The 20,103-nt window shown below is 43.2% G+C and overlaps 2 protein-coding genes across 6 annotated transcripts; one reads left to right on the forward strand and one right to left on the reverse strand.

Moving 5' to 3' along the window:
• Nucleotides 1–14,862, forward strand: clcc1 (chloride channel CLIC-like 1). Of its 2 annotated transcripts, none has more exons than XM_018753582.2 (10): nt 1–136; nt 3,805–3,921; nt 4,036–4,146; nt 4,257–4,481; nt 4,992–5,132; nt 5,298–5,394; nt 5,842–5,939; nt 6,031–6,177; nt 6,259–6,732; nt 13,454–14,862. In XM_018753582.2, exons 1-10 carry the CDS (start codon nt 23–25, stop codon nt 13,595–13,597), a joined length of 1,668 nt encoding a protein of 555 aa, XP_018609098.2. In that variant the 5' UTR covers nt 1–22; the 3' UTR covers nt 13,598–14,862. The 2 variants fall into 2 exon arrangements, with proteins under 2 accessions (XP_018609098.2, XP_029106099.1); XM_029250266.1 differs by lacking the exon at nt 13,454–14,862 and adding an exon at nt 7,205–7,349.
• Nucleotides 7,601–18,818, reverse strand: LOC108935181 (G-protein-signaling modulator 2-like). 4 transcript variants are annotated; one of them, XM_018753577.2, is made up of 17 exons: nt 18,687–18,818; nt 17,976–18,018; nt 14,990–15,207; nt 14,791–14,841; nt 12,182–12,403; nt 11,805–11,940; nt 11,501–11,640; nt 11,130–11,253; nt 10,851–10,966; nt 10,301–10,456; nt 9,997–10,105; nt 9,670–9,799; nt 9,374–9,450; nt 9,074–9,262; nt 8,721–8,883; nt 8,370–8,587; nt 7,601–7,988 (listed from the first exon to the last, which is right to left on the reverse strand). In XM_018753577.2, the coding sequence occupies exons 4-17, from the start codon at nt 14,826–14,828 to the stop codon at nt 7,821–7,823; spliced, it is 1,986 nt and encodes a 661-aa protein (XP_018609093.1). In that variant the 5' UTR covers nt 14,829–14,841; nt 14,990–15,207; nt 17,976–18,018; nt 18,687–18,818; the 3' UTR covers nt 7,601–7,820. The 4 variants fall into 4 exon arrangements, with proteins under 4 accessions (XP_018609093.1, XP_018609094.1, XP_018609095.1 ...); XM_018753578.2 differs by having other exon boundaries at nt 14,791–14,844; XM_018753579.2 differs by lacking the exons at nt 14,791–14,841; nt 14,990–15,207.
• Between the last annotated feature and the right edge of the window lie 1,285 nt (nt 18,819–20,103).

The raw sequence follows: 20,103 nt of genomic DNA on the forward strand, positions 1-20,103 counted from the left end.
GCTTGCTCTCCCGCTCTCCGCGATGCTGCTGCTGGCGGCTGTAGCCGAAGAGCAGCCGGACGCCGAGGAGTGGATCGACCCCACAGACATGTTGAACTACGACGCCACGACGAAAACTATGAGGAGACCGGCAGAGGTACCGCGCGACGTCGCGTGCAGAAGTGTATGCGTTAACATGATTGTGTCTGACTGAAGTGTGTTGTAATGATGACGTATCATGGTGGAGACTAAGGGGTTGCTCCGCCCCCTCGATGCTCGCTCCCGGGCGCGCAGGCTGATATACTTGGCCGTGTACACCTTTTGTGCCTCGCACGTTTTGGAGATTACTTTAATGTTGTTTATTTTATTGTAAGGACAGCTGTGTGAAATATGTCATCCATAGTTGCCTACAAGATATTAAAAAGAAGAGCTTCCTTTTGTCCGTGTCCATCTGGATTTATATAATTTTACGCCTTTCTGGAATCCACGTGAGGATCTGGGCTAACTCATTAGCTTAGCCGGATCGTTACAGTGTGTCCACGTCATCGTGTCCTAACACTTCTAAGAGCGAGTCCTGCTCTTCACTCACTTTCCGTTCTACTCTTTGCGTTTTATATTGCTTGCGGTTAGAGCTACTGCCTTTGAACCAAACTAAAGTCGCAGGTTCGAGCCCCACCTCTGCTCTGGCTGCAGTACTCTTGAGCAAGGTTCTTACCCTAAATTGCTCTAGTAAAATTACCCAGCTGTATAAAAGCGTAGATAATTGTCACCGGCGTAACACTGTTTGGTCAAAAGCGTCAGCTTAAGTGAATAATGACTCTAGGTCTGCATTTTACCGCAGCAATTGAATTGAAGTTATGCACTCTGCAGGAGGGTTCAGCCCAAGAGCCCTCTCCTTTTGAAGTCTCAGCACTTTTGAAGTAATATTTTTTTGTGTTGCAAGAAAACTTATTGTGACGGCACTGAGGGGGCTCCTGTAGATTAATGTAAATAGTTGGTGTTACGTGTCCATTCCTATATGTAGTCCTGTGTTCCGTTCTGATTGGCTGTTATGTTGCTTATGCTTAGTTTGCCATGAGGGAATTCTGGGGGGTTTGAGGCGTGACCTCCTAACCACTGTGTGGAGAAAGGCGTCTTAGACTGTCTGGGGCATGTTGTACTGTACTGTCAACCACACACACACTGCTTGTCATGGTCAACAATTAGCATTTTCCAGAAACCCTTCTAATTATTTATGTTTTTAGTGTTTTAAAGGTTCTGTCATGCAGTCTTTATATAAAGTGAGTCTTATTGATTTTTATTTCATTTTAGATTTTATTATTTGCATGGCAGTTTTTAGGATCCAGTTATTTATTGAATGAAAAATTGAATCATGGGAAATGATGAATGGAGAAATTTTTACCTGTTGAGTTGGACGGTGTGTGGAACCAGACACCCTTGGTGGGCTGGTGATCCCTTGTGATCCGTATTAAAAAAAAAATTCCAGAAACCCTGACTCCTAAACCTGTCTCTACTAGTTCAGTTGGGGGGGGGGGCTTTACATTATGATATTTTAGATTTATTTATTTACCTGATGCTTCTGAAAAATGACTTACACCGTTAAGTTACTTTTAACATCATATGTCAATTTCTGTGAGGATATGTGCATCCCTACCAGGACTTGTTTAACATACAACAATGACAAACCGTGGTTCACTGCAAAACTCAGACGGCTTTATCAGGCCAAAGAAGACGCCTACGAGAACGGGGACGGAGTCTTGTGTAAACAGGCCAAAAACACACTGGCAAAGGAGATCAGAGTGGCTAAGAGAAACTGCTCTGAAAAGCTGAAGAAACAGTTTTCAGCCAATGATCCTGCATCGGTGTGGAAAGGCCTGAAAGACATCACCAATTACAAGACACCATCCCCCCAGCACCGTGTCAACTCAACAACTGGCTGACGATTTGAATGAGTTCTATTGCAGGTTTGAAAAACCCTGTCTCACACCCCACACCCATTCTGACCCTCTCTCCACACATCGATTAACACCTCCAGTAACCCCCACCTTACTCCATACGTCGGGTTTTCCGCAAACAGAAGACAAGGAAAGCACCAGGCCCAGACGGTGTCTCACCGGCCTGCCTAAAAACTTGTGCTGACCAGCTGGCCCCTATCTTCACAAAGATCTTCAACAGATCACTGGAGATGTGCGAAGTTCCTTCCTGCTTCAAACGCTCCACCATCATCCCCATCCCAAAGAAACCCAAAATCACAGGACTTAATGACTACAGACCTGTCGCCTTAACGTCTGTGGTCATGAAGTCACTTGGAAAAACTGGTGTTGGACTACCTGAAAGACATCACTGGACCCTTGCTGGACCCTGTGCAGTTTGCTTATCGAGCAAACAGGTCTGTGGATGATGCAGTCAACATGGGACTGCGCTACATCCTGCAACATCTGGACAAACCAGGGACTTATGCGAGAATCCTGTTCGTGGACTTCAGCTCAGCCTTCAACACCATCATCCCACACCTCCTCCTGTCCAAATTAACCCAACTCTCTGTGCCCACCTCCATCTGTCGGTGGATCACCAACTTCCTGACAGACAGGCAGCAGATAGTGAGGCTGGGAAAATTCTCATCCGAAACTCGCACAATCAGTACTGGAGCCCCCCAGGGATGTGTGCTCTCCCCACTGCTCTTCTCCCTGTACACCAACGACTGCACCGCGAAGGACCCCTCTGTCAAACTCCTGAAGTTTGCAGACGACACCACACTCATCGGCCTCATCCGGAATGGCGACGAGTCTGCCTATAGACAGGAGGTCCAAGAGCTGGCTGTCTGGTGCAGTCATAACAACCTGGAGCTGAACACGCTCAAAACAGTGGAGATGATCGTAGACTTCAGGAGAAACACCTCAGCATTATCCCCACTCACCATCATGAACAGCACTGTGGCAACAGTGGAGTCATTCAGGTTCCTGGGCACCACCATCTCACAGGACCTGAAGTGGGAGCCCCACATAGACTCCATTGTGAAGAAGGCCCAGCAGAGGTTGTACTTCCTTCGCCAGGTGAGGAAGTTCAACCTGCCACAGGAGCTACTGCTGCAATTCTACTCCGCAGTCATCCAGTCTGTCCTCTGCACCTCTATAACTGTCTGGTTTGGCTCAGCTACGAAATCAGACATCGGAAGATTACGGCGGATAGTTCGGACTGCTGGAAGAATCATTGGCACGCCCCCCCAGATCTCCAAGAACTGCACTCGTCCAGAGTCAGTAAAGGGGCTAGAAAAATCATTCTAGACCCCTCACATCCAGGCCACTTCCTCTTCGAACCTTTGCCATCTGGCCGGCGCTACAGAGCACCGAGCACCAGGACAGCCAGGCACAAGAAAGGTTTCTTTCCTCAGGCCATCTACCTCATGAACAGCTAAATCCCCCCTAGAGAGTAAACCAGTGCAATACACAATGCTGTTTATAATTATATGTATTTATCACATCATATGTCTTACTCACATTCCCTTGCATTTGTATAGAACATACCTGTACATACATATAATGTCTAGTGACTATTTTTTGTATATTGTGTACTTTATATTTTTATATATTTTTATCCTTTATTCACATATTCTATCTTCATATCTGTGTCTTGTCACTGTCATTCTGTCTGTGCTGTGGAAGTTTCTGTCACCAAGACAAATTCCTTGTATGTGTGAACATACTTGGCAAAAAAGCTCGTTCTGATTCTGATAATGATTGAGCAATTTTTACAGCTGTGTTTTGTGTGTGTGTGTGTGTGTGTATAATTTAAAAACATTGACTGTATGTTTTACCTGTTTAACAGGCAGCAAATTATGAAAATGTCCCAACCAAAAGGAAGGAATATACTGACTCTAGTCTGATTGACCCATGTCCTGACATTACAGAGTGCACTAGAAGAGTTGCTATTCTGGAGGAAGAGGTACATAACGATTGATGATTTGCCAAATACATTTAGTACATACATTTAGTCACTTTAATGTAATGTTAATGATTGTGATGTTTTTTATGTATTAAAGGAGGTTTTGTGTTTCAGGTTCAAGAACAAAAAAAGAAGATCAGATCAGCCTCCCAGCAGCCTTCCTGCACCCCGGTTTTTAAACGATACCTCAGCAAACTCTTGAACGAAATCCAGAAACTGGGCCTGGTACGTTGAAATAGGTCTTTCAAAAGACAAAGGATGCAATTTAAGAATCTCTTTAAATGTTTTGCTCAAGTCCAGTTTGGTTAAAGGATTGTACCTTTTTTCACCTTCAGCCCAACGAAGTAAGCAGCAGCGTCCATTATGATGCTGAAGTAAGGCTGTCCCGTCAGGCAGTTGCTGAGATCCAGAAGTTTGTCACTGGGGATGGGAGTTGGAAAACAGGGGCCTTAGATGAAGCCCTCAGCCAAATCCTGGTCAACTTCAAGCAGCATGATTATGAAGCCTGGAAGTGGCGTTTTGAAGACACTTTTGGTGTGGAGCTCAGCACTGTTGTGGGGGTGAGGAGATGGTTTAGCCTGCATCACTGATGTAGGGAATGTTTCAGAAAAGAGCCTATTTTAAAAAGAATGATAGCTGGCAGCAGATGGTGTAGTGTGTAGAGCAGCTTCCTCATACTGGAAGGATTCAGTTTTGAATTCCACCTTCTGCTTTACTGCCCTAGTAAAAAGCATCAGCTAAATCAGTACATATGAAAATATTACAGTGAACTATGACTGTGATAGTGTTTATCCAAAAGCCTGTACTAAAGGAATCATCAAGATCCCTTTGAAATTAGAAATGAAGAGTACACGCAAGGCCAACTTCAATGCTCTTAACACTAACTGTTTAACAAACTTATTTGATCTCTTCAAATATTTCATGTAGTTAGTCTAATTTGACTTTGACACTTGGGTTAACTTTTTCCTTTGCTGAGATGTGGTCTGTAATTAGTTGATGCTATTGATTGTTTTTAAGAAAATGGCAAATACCTGATCAGACTATAAAGTTTTTTTTTGTCTTTGTCTCAGATCTTTGTCTGTTCAATAGCCATAGTGCTAATCATCTGCAGTGAGACATGGTCAAGAGTGTCCTGGTTTGTCCAGTTCAAGCGGCTGTTGGCCATCTGCTTCTTCATTAGTATCGGCTGGAACTGGTTATATCTGTATAAGGTACAGCATCTCATTTTGCTCTCTTTGAAACAGTTTGACATTATGATCCAACAGGTAGTAATAAAGAAAAATAATGCATGGAAGAGAAATTGTATTCTTCCGAATCCTGCTAACAGGTCATTTTTTACATGGAAGTCTGTGTCTCATTTAGATAACTTGTTACAGATTGCATTTGCAGAACACCAAAACAACATTGTGAAAATGGAGAGCGTCAATGAGAAGTGCACAGGGGTGAAGATTGACTGGAAGGACAACCTGAAGGGTAACATATTAATTATACTTCTTCCTCATTTTTTAGGAATGTCAATGACCTTTTGCATATGGCTCAGTGTCGTGATGTAGTTATCTCAGGTGGCACAGTGAGTAGTGCTGCTGTTTCATAGTGCCTGGGTGGTGCAAGAGAATCTGGGTTCGATCCCTGCTCAGCCTCTGTGGAGTTTGCATGTTCTCCCTGTGTGTGTGAGTTTTATCTGGGTATTCCGGTTTCCTCCCACAGTCCAAAGACATTCTGTTCAGGTTCTCCCATAGTGTGAGTTCCACTATGTATGGATGAGTGACTCATTATAAGTAGTGTATCTAACTGTGAGTCACCTTGATGAATAAGGTGTGTGGGCTAGTAACACTACACAGTATCTGTTGTAAGTCGCTTTGGAGAAAAGCATCTGCTAAGTAAATAAATGTAAATGCAAATCTTTGTCTGATGGTACAGAATGGTGGAGAAGCACCTGGACTCTCCAGGATGACCCTTGTAAAAAGTACTATGAGGTCCTCATTGTGAACCCTATCTTGCTTGTGCCTCCAACCAAAGTAAGCAGTATAAGATGACACTTCTCAGAATTCCTCAGCATTGTGTAGGTGCTCCAGAGTGATGCTTCCCTCTTTGCTTTTATTTTTTCAGGCTATCTCTGTCACCATCACTACATTTTTCACTGAGCCACTGAAACATGTGGGCCAGGGTATCAGTGAGTTTCTGAGGGCTCTCCTCCAAGACCTGCCCATCACACTTCAGATTCCTGTTCTAGCCACCATTGTGCTCTCCATCCTGGTAAGGCTCTAGATCAACCATCAAATGAGTTATGTCAGTAACCAAACAAATGCAAAATCAGAGGTACCTTTGTTTCTGCAGGTCTTCACATATGGAAGTGCCCAGGCAGCCATACAGGTTGGCCTCACTAGGCCTTTAAGAGGTGGTCACCAGGAACCACCCCCACCTGCAGTTGAGTATCCCCATGCCCCCCAGGCAGCAATAGATGTGGTTCCACAGAACCACATGCTGCAAAGGCAGACAAACCAGGCCAGGGCAGGTAGCGATGCCCGTCACAGGGGGACAGCCAGGACATCAGACAGTACGCAGCATCGTGTACCTGTGGAGAACGTGGGTCAGGCTGAACACGCTTACAGCGAAGATGAAATGGATGGAGAGGAAAGCCAGGGTCCCGCTGACACAGAAGAGCAGCAGAGTGGGATCTCAGTGAACACAACCCACGAGGCCCCCCAGCACCAAGATGTAGCTGAGCCAAAATGCAGTCCGAACACAGATGTCACAACCACGGACAAAGGCTCAGCTCAGCAGAGGGATGAGTCATCCCAGGTGTCACCTGTGAGTATCGAGTTGCTGCCTTGTATACTGTGAACCAGTTATGTTACAGCTCTATGTTTTACTGGAGTCTATACTACTACAAAGAATGTGTTTTGCTATGGGAAATTGTGGTTATGTTGCTGTGAACCAAATGTAAATACAATTTCAGGCTATAACTGAATCCTCTGTGAAAGAGGATAAGGAACCACAGCAGAGATACAAAGGCCCTTGTGCTGTTAATGAGGTGCTATCTGTCTTGCTGCAGCTTTGTGCAGGAGTGGCTCTTACTTTAAGTCCCAGTACACCATAGCTAAGGCTGCTCTGTGGTATGTGCTCTTTTCCATTATTCGCGCTAGTAGCGGAACAGTTCATCTGCAGGTGTAGGCCTGTTGATTGTCAAGCTTGACTGCTTGACAGTAATTTTACAGCCTTGCTTTAGATGTATTTGTGCTGTTTTAGTGACACACAGGTTGCAATTTCACTTTGGTCCTAGGCAGCAGAGGTCACAGAGAATGGGAAGATACCACATGCTTCTGGTGAAGAAGTGGAAAACATTAGCATCCCAACACAGGAGTCCTCACCCCATTGTTAATTCACCTTGTCCAGGAATGAACAGTGTGGATAATGTGACTGACTGCAGATAAGAGGGCTAATATCCCAGATCAATGGTCTGCCTTCCTTTATAGGACTCAAACTAAAGCATTCTGAAATGTTTTTATTCTAAATGAAGATACAGCTTAGTTTAGTCAACAAGGCTTCATTCCTCAAGTGGCAATTCTAAATTAGGAAGTAAAAAAGAGCACCAAAAACTGTACCCTAGGATCTTTGCCTTTTCTAAGAACCACCACTTTTATACAATCATAAAAAAGTTTAGTGCTGTACATGGTGCAAAATGATTAAAGGCAGGAATGAAAGGAGCTTGCTCATTAAAAGTACAATAAATACAATATACAAGAGAATGGGAGAACACATGAAGGTGACAAAATTCTGTACAGTGTTAGTGAAGTAGTGCTTCGTGCTTCTGCAGGCAACAGGAGTTCATTCCGCACAGCCCTGTATTGTGCATCAGTGTCCTGCTGAAGGATATTCTCATAGTAGGGAGGTCCCGCTCAGTTTGAAGGGGGCCCCCTGGAGCTAGAGGGCAGCGTGACCCGCTGTTCATCCATACGCTTGGCCTGAGAGCGCATAATCAGACTAAAGAAGTCCTCATCGGGGACAGTGGGACCCTTGGCAGCTGGTGGTGGGGGAGCACAACGCTGATCATCCAGGCGGGAGCCCTGTGGTGAAAGAAATAGAATAGCCCCTTCTTCCCTCAAATACAGAGGCAGTTTTATCAGTACAATATCCTGTTATTTATAAAACAGGAAGCCTGAACACTCAGGACTGGCTGCTGAGGTTTAAAGGATTGATGAAGTGATGCCATAAAAAATATTTTACCTGAGCTATATTACAAGACAACTGCTGTACCTGCAACCTTTATATTATAACTGCTGAATCTTTACCCCCTACAGAACCCATGTGTTTTTTTTTTTTTATAAAAAGCACCACTATGAACCTTTTGTTGACAGCAACTTTGGAGTTACAAACTGAATTAGACTTCTGATCCCAACTGTGTTTGTAAGCTGAGGAGTCTCTTCTCAGTTCCATTCAAATCTTACCTGGCACTTGACCAGCATGTCAAAGAAGTCCTCATCAGGCTCTGTGTTGTCCGCATTGGCCATCAGGTGGCTGAGGACAGACTGGCTGTTCTGCTGATTGAGGCGCAGGCCTGGGAAACTGGCCCCACTGGCCCGCTGGTCATCCAAACGCCGACTTTGCGAGCTGGCCACCAGGTCCAGGAGCTGCTCGCACTGTGCAGACACCCCCAGGGACTGGGCTGAGGACACAGGCAGATGGGAGAGAAGGGAAGGTTTACACAATTGAAAAAGTAAATCCTGAAATACCTTGTGAACCAGTCACCTTCTGTTAAGCCATTAAGAAGTCTGGAGTTGACAGGAATTTGAGCTCACATTTCTTCATGCCCCTGATGGGAGCAGAGGTAGGGCTGGAGGGGGCAGACAGTCTGCTTCTGCCACCCTGTATGGAGCACCGCTGATCATCCATGCGGTTACTCTGGAACCGGCTGAGGAGGTCGAAGAAGCCCTCATCTCCTAGAATATCTGGACTGGCTCTCTGCAAGTTAATCAACACATCTCAGGTCAAAACAGAAAAAAGTTATGAAAGCATTTGTGAGACATCTGGATTGATTCAAAGAACACAACCATGCTAATGTTTTCCATCTATGTTCTGAAATCTGCTTTAAAACATTTGATTTTGAGCTAAGAACTCAGGGTAGAACAGGTGATGCCAAAAGTGCGATCACCTTCTCTGGGCCTTGATCTTCTGCCTCAGGCTCCTCTGGGGTGTTGCTTGTGTCCTGGAGGACCTTTGTAGAAGAACCATTCTTGTGCTTTTTGCTTCGGAAGCGGTTGACAAAGAACAGCTTAGAGGAAGCCTTTGCCAGCATGGGTTTGGATTGTTTGGTCAGGATGTCACTGTTCCACTTATGTACCTATAAGTAAGGAATTATACTTGGTTCAGGCTACCTTTCTATACCTTTCATTAGTATTAAAACTTTGGAATTAAGGTTGAATGTGGATGCTGATGGGTTGCGATGACTCACATTGAGCTTGTCAGGTGTTAGTTTCATCAGCTCCAGGTTCTCCATGCTATGGCGCCTTCCTGTTCTCGACCGTGTTTCTGAGAATCAGACAGACACCTTAAACCATCTGCATATAAATACCATAAAGTGTTGTATTCCACCTACAATTTCAGAATATTAAAATATAGTGTCCTGATTTCTGCCACATCTTACAAACAACAAAAATAGTACAAATATCTTGGTTAACAACACAATTGTATACTATTAAATGCTGTCCTCAGGCTGAGTTCATATTATGCAGTCAGCCTACAACTTACCATCATGGTTATAATCAGCCTCCTTGTTCTCAGACAGAAGAGAGCTGTTGGTGCTGTAGGTCAAACCCAGGACCATCTGAAGGTCTGAGACATTCATCCGGGCTGTGAGCTCACCACTACGATCACCAGTCTGGGAAGGACACAAGCACAAGTTTCATTACAAGTCTAACAAAACGATGCCATAGTGTAAAACATTCAATTTATCCAAGTCACAGTCTTGTAATTACATCTGCGTATGTTTTCTAAATATATGTTGGCTGCTTCTTGTTACCAAGTTAAAAGATGGATGATCCCAATAAGGAGGAGCAAAGAACACAGCTTGAGTACCTCCTTGGAGATTTCTAGATGTTTTTCTGCAAAGTGCATGGCCTGGTCATGGTTTCCCAGAGCTGTGTAGGCATTGCCTAAACTCCAGCAAGCTCGCCCCTCACCAATCCTGCATTAATAAAAACATTTAACCATTTTACAAAAACTGTCAATTCAGTTTGTTCATATTTCAAGATACAAAAGCATTAAAAAGCATTAGGTGCAATTCTGGAAAGAACCAAACCTTCATAAGAATGTTATTTGAGCCCTCAAGTCAGAGACAGGTGGCTAACCAGGGGGACTGACATGTCCTGCTTGCACCCACCTGTCATTGAGGTCCTGTGCGATGATGAGGTGTTTGAGGTGGTAGTCAATGGCCCTCTCATAGTCCTGCAGTAGGGTGTAGGTGTTGCCCAGGCTGTAGCAAGCCTGCGCCTCCACAGCCCGGTCCTTCAGCTGTCGAGCCAATTGCAGGGTCTTTCTGAAAGAAGGGTGGCGTTCAGGAGAAAGCATAAGATGAGAGCTACTGTAAAGGAACATTGCTTGCTATAACCACACAGCACCCTTGACCAAAACCCACTGCGAAACTTGCTCTGTATTGCCTATCCTTGCTCTTGTCACCAGTAAAGATTCTCCCTCATTTTCAAGATTGATTCCATCACCAACAGGTTCCTGACTTCTCTCTCCGTGTATCAGATTTGACACTCTGCTTGAATCATGATCCAAAAGGTCTCTGTTGTGAAATGCACTTCCGTTTACCCTGACTTTTACTTCACTGAGGAGAAAAGTGTCTGCTAAGTGAAGAAAAGTTTAATTGTTTTCACAACGAATGGTTGAACAGCTCATTAGCAGAAAATCAAGTGGAAAGTACGTACTTGTAATGCTCAGCTGCCACTTCAAATTCACCCAGGAAGATGAATGCATTTCCCAGGTTGCAATACGCTCGTCTCTCTGCTGCTTTGTCCCCAAACTCTTTTGCTATGAGAAGACGCTTCAAAAAAGGAAAATGTTTTGATACAAGTCTTACAAATCCACAAAAACTTGATTCAATAATTAGAAAATGTTATCAAAATAGCATGCAGAACTGTCTTTTGGGGTGTAAAGAATCATGCACTAAAGAGATTAGAAGTGACCAGTTTTATTTATTTATTTACCTGTTCATGAAAGATGACGGCATTCCGGAAGTTTCCCAAGAGGTAGTGTGTGTTACCGAGATTTCCATACGTTCGACCCTGCGCAGCTCGATCTTCTATTTCCTTCACGATAAACAAATTTGCCCTTGAAACATGAATAAGAAAGCATTATAATTAGTTTTCTTCATTTGTTCTACCTGCAAACATATGGCCCCTCCTCCAACCACATATTTCTGCTCTTTGTTCAGTCCCAAGTTTACAGACAACAGTAAAGCATCCGATAACTTCCTGATGTCAAGTAGTTTCAATAATCAAGTTCCCTGCTTCCTCCTCCCACAGCTGGCCAAGGGCACGTGGGCATCTTATGTACACAGAGGCTGGTTGACACTCACTCATAGTATTCTGCCGCCTTGCGCAAAGCTACCATGGCCTCCTCTGGGAAGTCTCCCGGATCAGCACCACTGTAGCAGATGCTCTTGCCCTTAGCGTGATACACATTCCCAAAGTTGTACAGCGCTCGGGCTTCCCCAACCTGGCAGGAAAAATGGGTACTTTCAGAGAAAAGGGACACAAACCAAAGCAGTATGGTGTCAGCAGTCCAGTCTGACATTCATCTACTTGTGAACTCATCTGCACTGCGACTGAACGAGGCCACAAACGGTACCACAGCAGATCCTACGGTGGGTTCCCACTCACCTTGTCATGAAGGTCACGAGCAATGTCCAGATGCCGCTGGCAACAAACCACCGCCTCGTCAAAGCGCCCCAACACCTTCAGGGTGTTGCCCAGGTTTCCACTGGCCTTTGCTTCTCCTAGCCGATCACCAATAGTTCTGAAAATAAAATTCAAAACTTGGTCTTCCATCTTTCTGAAATTCTGTTAAATACTTGAGGTTTCTTTCTACCTGAATGCTTAAGTCCCTGGTTGGACTAATTCAGCTGCGTTCTTTGCTCATTTTAGAGCTTTAAAATCTGAACACAATACAACCCTCCTACTCCATAACATGCTTGTTGATAAGGCAGTCTGACATGGTAATCTTCTGTAAGATGTTAGCTATACAAGCTAAGCGGTACCTGGTAAGGGTCAAGTCATGGTGGTGGTACTCCAACGCCTTGGTGTAGTCATGCAGGTGGAAGTATGCATTGCCCAGCTGGCTGTAAATAGCACTGAGGACCTGTAGGTCCTCTGTTCCAACCTGGATGGCTGCTTCAAAGAAGGAGACACCGGCACGGTAGTCTCCCACCTTGCAGAGCCGCTCGCCCTCCAGGGCCAGCTCCAGGCAGGAGGCCTCCATCCTGCCAAGGCAGAGAGCACTTGTGAAAACACCAGCAGAAATTCTGTAGGGCGGTTAGAAAGCATAAGAAAGCTCAATCACAGGACCTCCAAAGCCTGCAGTAAAGGATGAACCCTGTCCACAAAGCCAAACTATCAGAATTGGGGTTTTCCTGAGAACTTCACCTTTCCTAGACAACCAGTCTGCACAGGTAAAACCAACTGTGTGTGTGTGTTCCTGTTATATTACCATGCAGAGACTTCAGTTTCATTTCCAGTTTGCAGAATGGAGAGTTTTTATATCTGTGCTAGACAAGTCAGGGCTGCTGTTTGTTCTTACTGCTATACATCCTGCTACTGACTCAGAACAATGCCTTTGTTTCATAACTGAGCTGTTTAAGAGTTATCACTTCCTATGAAATGCTAACAAAATATGGGGTTTTAAGATGTGGAAAAATGGACCATTGCGTCCACGGCAAAGAATCTTTGGCCATAGCCACTATTTTATTTATTTTTGAACAAAAACACTCATCTATTTTGCGAACAAGTAAAGACATGCTCAAGTTTGTGTTTGCAGGTCGCATGACTTCATTCGTACGTTTTAGGATCATCGTCAATGGGATTAATCAGCTAATGTTAGTCACTGGTAAGGTGACATGCTCACTGCACACCGATTAAGAGACGGATTTATATAGGTACGCTTCAACTTCTTACATGTTTAATGAATTAACTAAAATGAAGGTGCGTGAATGCAGAAAATGTACTAAATACTTCTCATGTAATTCAAATGCTTCTTTGAATAGTAATTCTAACAGAACAAGCAATTATCCATTTTGGACATGTCAGAAGCCAGCGCTGTCAAAAACAAGCAAAGCCCCACCTGTTGCCATTCCACCTGAGGCACTCGAAACACATGGACCGGAGGGGCATTATTCACATCGGATTATTGCGAGCTGTCCGAGGAAGGCGTCGCTGGTATCTCTACTGAAGCTTCCCAGGGGAAACAGTCCACAAGGGTAGCATTCCTTGCCACATACACGCAACTTGGCAGGTCTGTCTATCTCTTTGCGCAGGCTCATACGAAAGGACACGTCCACAGATGCCGAGTCACCCCGTGTTCATCCGTCTCCAGCAATCGCACCTCAGTGGGTTCATACGCCATTGGGGCCGAGACTGAGGGGCTCTCAGGCTATATGGTCATGAATGGTCCCAGGTAGGTTTGACTAATCTAATAATCCAGACACCTCTCCTCCTTTCTCTCATCCTTTCTTGATGGCTTCTGTCTCTTGTGATTACCTACAGGGACTCTGGTGATTACAGCTGCCCTAAGATGTCCTAGGAGACATTAATGGGCTTTATTACAGCTGCCTTTACATATAATTAAACTGTTTCAAAACACCAGGTATGAGTGGTTTTCATGACTGGAGATGCATTTTGACACAAGAAATGAAAGTTTCAAAAGTACCTTTAGCAATGGCCCACAGTGTAATTACTTTTATAAAAAGCTGCATATTTAAGCAAAGCCTTGGAACGCACTGATCTGTTTTAGTAAGTTCAAAGGCTCATTAAGTGAACCAGACAAAAAAAAAGGCTGATTCATAATTAATTGACTTCAATGCAACTTAGACTGACTAAAATCCAAGTAAAATAAAGCTTGTTCACTAAATTTATACAATCATCCATATTTAATTTTGAAATTACTGACTCAATGAAGGATAAATATCTGTCACTGTGCATGAATCCATGTTTATGGATAATCTTGACAACAAACACTACTGAAAAGCTTTTCGGCTGACTTTCAAAGACTAACAGGACAGACAGGCAGGACAGGACAAGACAAATACTGGAATTCAATGATTCAGAGCATCACTATCAATGATTCAAAGCACCATTAAAGTTTGAAAGATCTCTCTGTGCCACAACAGGTGTTCCATTACTTCATTAGGTTTCAGTACAAGGAGATGAAACACCAAACTGCACAGAAAATTAAGCAAATAAGAAACATCTTTTATTTTCCATTTAACATTCATTGTCATCAACAAGAAATCACTGCTTCAACATGTTTTGGGGATAATATTAAACTTATGCATTTATTCCCACTCAAACTACCAACAAGTTCAACCACTAAAAGCACCATAGGTCATGGGAAACCATGACCAGTTTAACAGTGGTATTTACTTAGATGGAAGATGACTTTTAGGGCACTACAGAAGAACAAACTGCAGAAAAACACTGGACATCATATCAACACAAGTTAGTGCTGTAGTGTGCAATCCAAGAACATCAACCGACAGGATCAACTTCATGGGCATAGTATAATTTTCTTACTACAGAAATATTAATGGCTTGTAAAATTAAATGTAAAACAATATGAAATGAAAGGGGGAACACTGGATGTTCGTATTCCTACCTGTATCGGACATGAAAGGACTGGTCTTCATCTCGCATGCTAACCAGAATACTGCTTGCATCCATTGAAGTGCATAATAAATGGAGAAATCCAAATGAAGCCCGTCAAAAGAAGAAAAAAAAAAAAAAAAAAAAAAAGCCAGACAGGAGGAGACAAAAGGGTTGGGGGGGGGGGAATATATATATATATATAGCACTACCCAATGGTCCTGGTAGGCTGTCATATAAAGTTTGAAAATAAGAGCCGCAGCAGGTGCTGGTGGATCCCAAGAACCCCAGGTCACCACGTTGCCTTCCCAACAGCGCGATCGCCGATGGTGACGAACATAGTGTCGGCAACAAAGAGTCCCGAGGTCTCGCGCAAGCAAGCGCTTTGTTTTTGTTCAGTTTTACACGTGGTAGGCTCTTCAGTGTCGCTCTGCAAAGGGAACAGAAGATGCCATGTGTGAAGCCTCACTCAGCCTGTGGTGTCATAGCAACACCCTCCCATGAGAATGAGCCGGGCGGGCCGACTACAAGGCCAAAAAGGCTGTCAATCAACTGGGGGCTGCATGAGCTGATTCTACCGTGACGTAACCTTGGGGATTTCAACAGGCTGTGGCACCTCAGGGTGATATAGCAGTTTACCATTTTGGTAACTTGGAGGAAACAGAACGACCCCCCCCAACCCATTTCTCATAGTTGCCACACTATCCACACTGGTTACGCAATGGCAGATGACTAGTCTAAATAAAACAGAAAATTTTCTTGTTTTATTTAAAAGAGGATTCAATGCAGTGGGCCAAGCAGCAGACACAAAGTCAGACCATCAGACAGTGACTAGCACCCAAGTGATTTCATAAGCTTGACAGTGCCCAAGCGATGACATGTGGAGACGGATGTTCTGCTGCTCCAGAAATGAAAGCAGAGAAAGTGAAGAAGCATGACTGACATCTACACACTGCAGCCTTTTCCACTGGATCACAGATACAAGCATACAACAGGAATTCATTAGCCTCAAGCTTTCCCAATTCCATACCCAATGCATGCAGTACATATAACCGGGAAAAAAAAAAAAAAAAAAAAAAAACTACTTGATGAAACATGTATTTTGTGCAGTCATTTACAAAGATCCTTTACAAATAACCATGCAACTTTTCCTTTAAGCTACAGAAAGCATGCATTCCGAACAGCCATGAACACGCAGTAAATAGCATTCATTTCTAAGGACAGATTTATCACAACCCTCAACATTTTAACAATAAAAATTTCAGGAATTTAGTAGGTAATAAAACATGACAAATTGTAGGAAAAATTAGACAGTTCACGAGTATTTCAGACTTTAATTTGCTGTCTAAGGGAAACCAATGCAGGTCAATGTTGAACAGTCTGACCAAGATTTAAAAAGGACTGTAGCTAAATGACATTGAAAAAGATTATACAAGATTTGTGTCATCACTATACCTAAACCAGCACTAATCAGCTTAGCCTGGAAATAATCCAGAGCATAGAATATCCTTGGAAAGGGTGTACTACAAAACCTGAGAAACCATAAACAATGGGGATTTAAAACACCTATAGGTCTTTGTGTGCCACTTTACTCACTTTGCCTGCATTTAAAAGAAACCTTTAACAATACTACAGCATTGACAAAATACACCAATTCCTCATATAATTGGGTTAATTTGTTCTATGAAATGAGGGAACTGATTTGTTCTATGAAATCACAAAATGAAAGGTATTTCTATGCTTGACAGCGATACCTAACTTTTGCAACAAATTGCTATTCCTTGTTTCTTTTTAATCACTATATTTTCATTAATTAATGACCAAAAACCATTTTTGTCCAATACAAGGTCACAGAGGAGCAGTGTCTATTCAGGAAGCACAGCATGTGAGGCAAGGTGAACTCTGAACAAAGACATAGTGATAATTTGGCTCATGGATGTTTATGTCATCACACTGCAAGCACCTTTGGAGAAAAGTGTCAGCTAAATTAATTAATAGCATTGATTCTGCTATCTAAGGTTTAATATTGTCTTCACCTTAATCAATGGCTTTAATTAGTTCAGTCATAGGAAGTAAGGTACACACACACACACACACACTTTCAGAACCGCTTGTCCCACACGGGGTCACGGGGAACCGGAGCCTACCCGGCAACACAGGGCGTAAGGCCGGAGGGGGAGGGGACACACCCAGGACGGGATGCCAGTCCGTCGCAAGGCACCCCAAGCGGGACTCGAACCCCAGACCCACCGGAGAGCAGGACTGCAGTCCAATATCAGTTTTATTTTGTAAGCATGGTGTCTTCATGTTTTGCACAAAAAGACATAACAGGCAGTAAATAAAATATGAAAGTAAAATCACCACTTAATCAAGCCATGTACAAAATAAATCTATTGTATGATAAAAGGGCATTTTCACAAGCGCTTGTAGATGTTTTTATACAAGAGTTCAGTGGCCCCCAGGGACACTTTTATTCCCCAGAGTCAATCCTCGTCCAACTTGAGTTTTCCCTACACAGTAAGTTATAATGCCATCTGGCCACTGCATTGTAATTTAACAGCTACACCCAAAGTATTCCTGACAGATACTCCAACATATGGATCATCCGTGCTCGTATTACAATCTGCCAAACAGATTGAGACACGTTACACTCAACGGGCAGCCTACGCCAAACTGCTCCGCGTAGATGTTTTCATTAAAACAGCACGCGTGGCATCCAAAAGCCACAGTGTTGTTACTCCACTGTACAATTACATGTAAAAATCTTTCAAAATCCTTCTTTAAAAGACCTATTCTGAACATGATTATATCTGAAGCCACCATTCCCAAGCCAAGTTCCCTCACACACAATGCAGTCCTTAATGTGCACCATGTGGGTTTTTTCCAGCGCTGTGAGCCAAAAGGGTGTGTGCGCGCGCTTCTCAGAACGGGCCGAACGACTCCAACACAAAAGAAGTCTTTCACGAGAAGATCCGTAGGGCAAGCGCCCACGGATCACGGGGAAGCGACGCCATTGCTTTCCACCCGCGGCAGGCAGTTCAGGCCACGCCGGCTCCTGCGTGCCGCCGCGTAAGAAACGGCCCCTTAGTTTGTGTGCAGAAGAAAATGGAAACGGAAACACACACACACACACACACACACACACACACACACACACACACACACACACTCAGAGGTGGTGAAGCAAAGCCCACTGACCTGAAGCAAGTGCGGGCACAACTCCTGCGTCCTAAAGGGTTCCCTGAAAAGGGACAAGTGAAGGCACTTATTAAGAATCTCATTAATTAATTGTACAGATGTAAAAAGGCAACAGCAGATGACAAGAAACTTAATGCATGATAATCTTCTAAATGTGGAAGATGAGCAGAGATCCGGACCGGAGGAGCCCTGGCTGGTACAATAGTGAAGGGTTAAGTCATTCAGAATTAACACATATATAACATCTTGAGCCCCCCTCTCTCTGCGTATCAGCTACATGCAGCTCAAACAAACAAATCACAGCAATAATATGAATTTAAAAAAAAAGAAATGTGTCACACTTGACACACTCTACCTGAAGAGAAGAATATTATTTAATTCCCCCACCAGTTCAGAATCTAACACTACGTTGCAAAATCGTGCTGCTGCCTGACGCACAACCCACGAATAAATGCTTAATTTGCTACAAAAAAAAAGTTACTCAATGTTAATTTGTCTTTTCACAGAATATTGCGAACTTATTCGGTTATGCATTTAGTTTTACGAAGCGAACGGATCCTAACTTAACTAAGTTAAGTCTTAAGCTAGTTAGTTTCTTGACTAAGTTTCGGTCGGTGCTGCACTGATACGTCAGACAACTAACTTATCGTTTGCATTAAGTATAAAACAACGTGGTTTGTGTTACCAAAAAAAAAAAAAAAAAAAACTTACTTTAAAAGTCCTGCTTGTCGAAATTTAATGTCAGCGTCCTTATTACTGTTTTAGTCGCTTTTTCTTTCCGCTCATTTCAGACAGAAACGAGTCGGGACACAACAAAAGTTGCCCACAGCCGTTACCCTTCACTTTCCGCCATTAAGTCATGTAATTTTCCCGATTGGTTCAAAAAATTTGCAACGGCAACGCCCAGTTATTTCAAGAGCCAATCGGAAGAGGAGATTTAAAGGCGACCACGCCTCAATAACAAGTTACTAGCCAATCACTTTTGAAAATGGTACTCGACTGGTGGATGACGCAAGAGTTTGTGGTACGGTAGTGTGGACGGACACCGAATGAGTGGACTTGACATTCGCAGTACTTTAGAATGGAAGGTTACATTTTGTACATAACAATATAAACAGATTACCTAGCAATAAACTTGAAGATAAAAATGAAAAACTGGAAAAACATTAATTTAACGATAATTATGTAGGCAGGACAATTATATAGTGTCAGTATTAATATTGGAGGCCAACCCTTCAACTGGATAAATCCATTGATTCAACCTGCTGTAATAACAATTTTCTGATTTGAACAAAAATAAATCATGATTACTTGTTGCTAAAAAATCATCCTGAGAAACCAAAAACATATTATCAGTTACATACGTGCAACAACCAAGGTTTGAAGATTGAATAGGTGGATGGATGGTTGGATGACATGACCATCTCAAGGCGTCATGTTACCTTAGTTGCTCACGTTAGCCAGCCGTTCGACGGTACCGCATGTATCATTAATTAAGTCACCTGCTCTAGAATTGTGCAAAGGGGCTGAACTGTAATTCGATAGAATTACTATTCACGCAACATGAAGGGTGGGAGGACCAGTTCTCAGTTTTGGAAAATAACAAACTAACACCTAGAATGATTTACAAAAAGGACAATTTCTCTTAAAAGTAAGTTAACTAAGGACTTCTGACAATGGTGTGTGTGTGTGTGTGTGTGTGTGTGTGTGTGTGTGTGTGTGTGTGTGTGTGTGTGTGTGTGCGTGCGTTTTAGTTAGAGAACTGTAGCTTTACCTGCACTGAAGTCAAGACTGATGAACATACCTGTTTGACCCATCATGTTTGCAAGGGGAGATTATGTAATGCAAAACATGCTGTTTTAGTATTTAAGGAACTGATGGCTTTTAAAAAATTATTCAAACCAAACATTTTTACTAGTCCAGTGACTAATGGTAAACCACTATGGTAAAAAAAAAACAATACCCCCTTTTACTTCTCTCACATCTTAATGCATTCTTGAATAATTAACCACCTTACTTTACATGCTGGTCTATTGTTTTCTTGTAATGCCTGTTGAGAAAGAAATGGACGAGACTGTCAGCCGGGGGGACACTGGTGAGGAAATGGAAGAAAAAGACCCTCCGTGCT

Source organism: Scleropages formosus, chromosome 3, assembly GCF_900964775.1.
Source record: "Scleropages formosus chromosome 3, fSclFor1.1, whole genome shotgun sequence".
Lineage (NCBI taxonomy): Eukaryota > Metazoa > Chordata > Actinopteri > Osteoglossiformes > Osteoglossidae > Scleropages > Scleropages formosus.